This window comes from Medicago sativa, chromosome 5 (genome assembly GCF_051527215.1).
Source record: "Medicago sativa cultivar Bolivia chromosome 5, Bolivia_mono, whole genome shotgun sequence".
NCBI lineage: Eukaryota > Viridiplantae > Streptophyta > Magnoliopsida > Fabales > Fabaceae > Medicago > Medicago sativa.
The window spans coordinates 65,644,230-65,646,281 of NC_140753.1; the positions used below are offsets into that span (position 1 = coordinate 65,644,230).

The following is a 2,052-nucleotide window of genomic DNA, read 5'->3' on the forward strand; positions in this document are numbered from 1 at the left end:
GAAGAAAATGAAAAAAGGTAAAATGAAAATCGTAGAGTTTATCTCTTTAAAAAAAGGTCAAACTGTCAAGGAAGCTAAAAATATAAGTTTTTACATTAGAAACAACATTTTAAAACTTTTTTTTTACAAAGCATTTTAAAACTTTTATTAAATTGAATTTAGCATGTTTTAACATGTTATTTCTATACTTAGATGGAAACTAACGAAACCCTAATGAGTGCAATGAGTGGCGATTTTGTTTTCTCTGCTCATGGTAACCGCAACCTGCTACAAACCAAACAGCCACCAGACCCCAATCGATCCCCACCACCAAAGCCGTCGTTCCGTGACAAGTTACTAGGATCATCCCAAGAAATACCTGTCCGAGAAAAAGAGGACATGATTCAGGCCAACCTCGTCCGTATTGAACTCGAAGATGGAAACCGGCTTCTCCCCAAAATTCATCTTGACCCAAAAGTGTTTCAAGAACTCTGCACACCATGGAAGGACGCCCTTGTCGTCAAACTATTGGGAAGAAATATTGGCTACACTACTATGAGAGACCGTCTCCAAAAAATATGGAAACTCCAAGGAGGGTTTGAAATCATGGACAATGACAACGGTTTCTATATGGTTAGATTTGATCAAGCTGCAGATAAGGAAAAAGTCGTTACCGGTGGACCCTGGTTGATCTTCGATCACTGTCTCGCAGTCTCCCACTGGTCTCCAGAGTTTGCTTCTCCAGATGCTAAAGTAGATCGTACCGTGGTTTGGGTACGTTTTCCGGGTCTCAATCTAGTTTATTATGACGAGAGCTTCCTGTTAGCTATGGCTTCAGCCATTGGTCGTCCAATAAAAGTCGACACAAACACCCTGAAGGTTGAAAGAGGAAAGTTTGCAAGAGTCTGTGTAGAAGTCGATCTTACTGTGCCAGTGGTTGGAAAAATTTGGGTGAACGGCCACTGGTACAAGGTGCAATATGAAGGGTTACACTTAATCTGCACCAACTGCGGTTGTTATGGCCATTTGGGAAGGAATTGCACCACCACTCCAGTCATAAACGAAGCAACCACAATGCCTCCCCATCACACAGCCGTCGCTAGTCATCATGGAGAGAATCACCAACAGGATCAGCTCCACGCCATTCCCACTCAACTGCAATCAATTCCGACTTCTCAAAACGGTAATGATTTAATTGCCTCTCCTAATAATTTGTCACCTGATAATGGGAAAGTAATTAGCTTTCAAGAAGGAAATAAAGAGCTTCATGGTGACTGGCTTCTTGTCAATAGAAGAAAGAAACCAACAACCAAACCTGCCACAAACTCTACCAAAACCGCTTCTACCAAGAATAACCGCTTTAGTGCCTTGTCTAACATGCCTTCAAAAGTCAACCCAGGACCATCAAATGTCAACTTTCCCCCACGTCCAAAATTCCATGATACAGCACGTGCAAATAAAAGTCACACTGAACCTAAAAGACGGCGCCAGGAAGAAAATAATAGTAACCAAACCATTGAATACTCATTTGATACCCCTATCCTTGTCCCCACTCAAACAACTAAGCCTGCTCCAAAAGTTCAAGTGGCCAATACCCACCCAATCACGCAACCTCCAAACATGCAGCTAGAAAAGACCATCACCATATCCAACAATCACACAAATACCACTTTGAAGACTAGCACAAGCCAACAACATGAAACCACCAGTATCCCTTCCAACTTTTCTCCTACCAACACCACTGTTGTCAACAATGAAAGCATGCAGTTTATACCAAATAATATTGATGCGCAAGTGGAAACCAGTGAAGAGAACCATGACTCCAGAGAGGAGGACATGGTCACTTAGCCTCTCTCTTTGGCAAGCTCTCAATCTTTTGGTTTTTGTTATGGAAGCTCTTTTAGATACTTCAATCCTCTCTTGGAATATCCGAGGGGCTCTCAATAGCAACGCCAGAAGAAATTTGAAAGATTTGATTAGAAAGCATAGACCTACCTTCATGGCTATCCTTGAAACTCATGTTCCTTTTGCAAGACTTTCCAACTTTTGGTCTAATAATGGTTACACCCCTGT

General features: G+C 41.8%; 1 protein-coding gene across 1 annotated transcript; it reads left to right on the top strand.

The window, feature by feature from the left end:
* Positions 1-222: 222 nt before the first annotated feature.
* Positions 223-1,827, top strand: LOC146924084 (uncharacterized). The gene has a single exon (XM_085711826.1). It carries the CDS (start codon positions 223-225, stop codon positions 1,825-1,827), a length of 1,605 nt encoding a protein of 534 aa, XP_085567952.1.
* Positions 1,828-2,052: the final 225 nt, after the last annotated feature.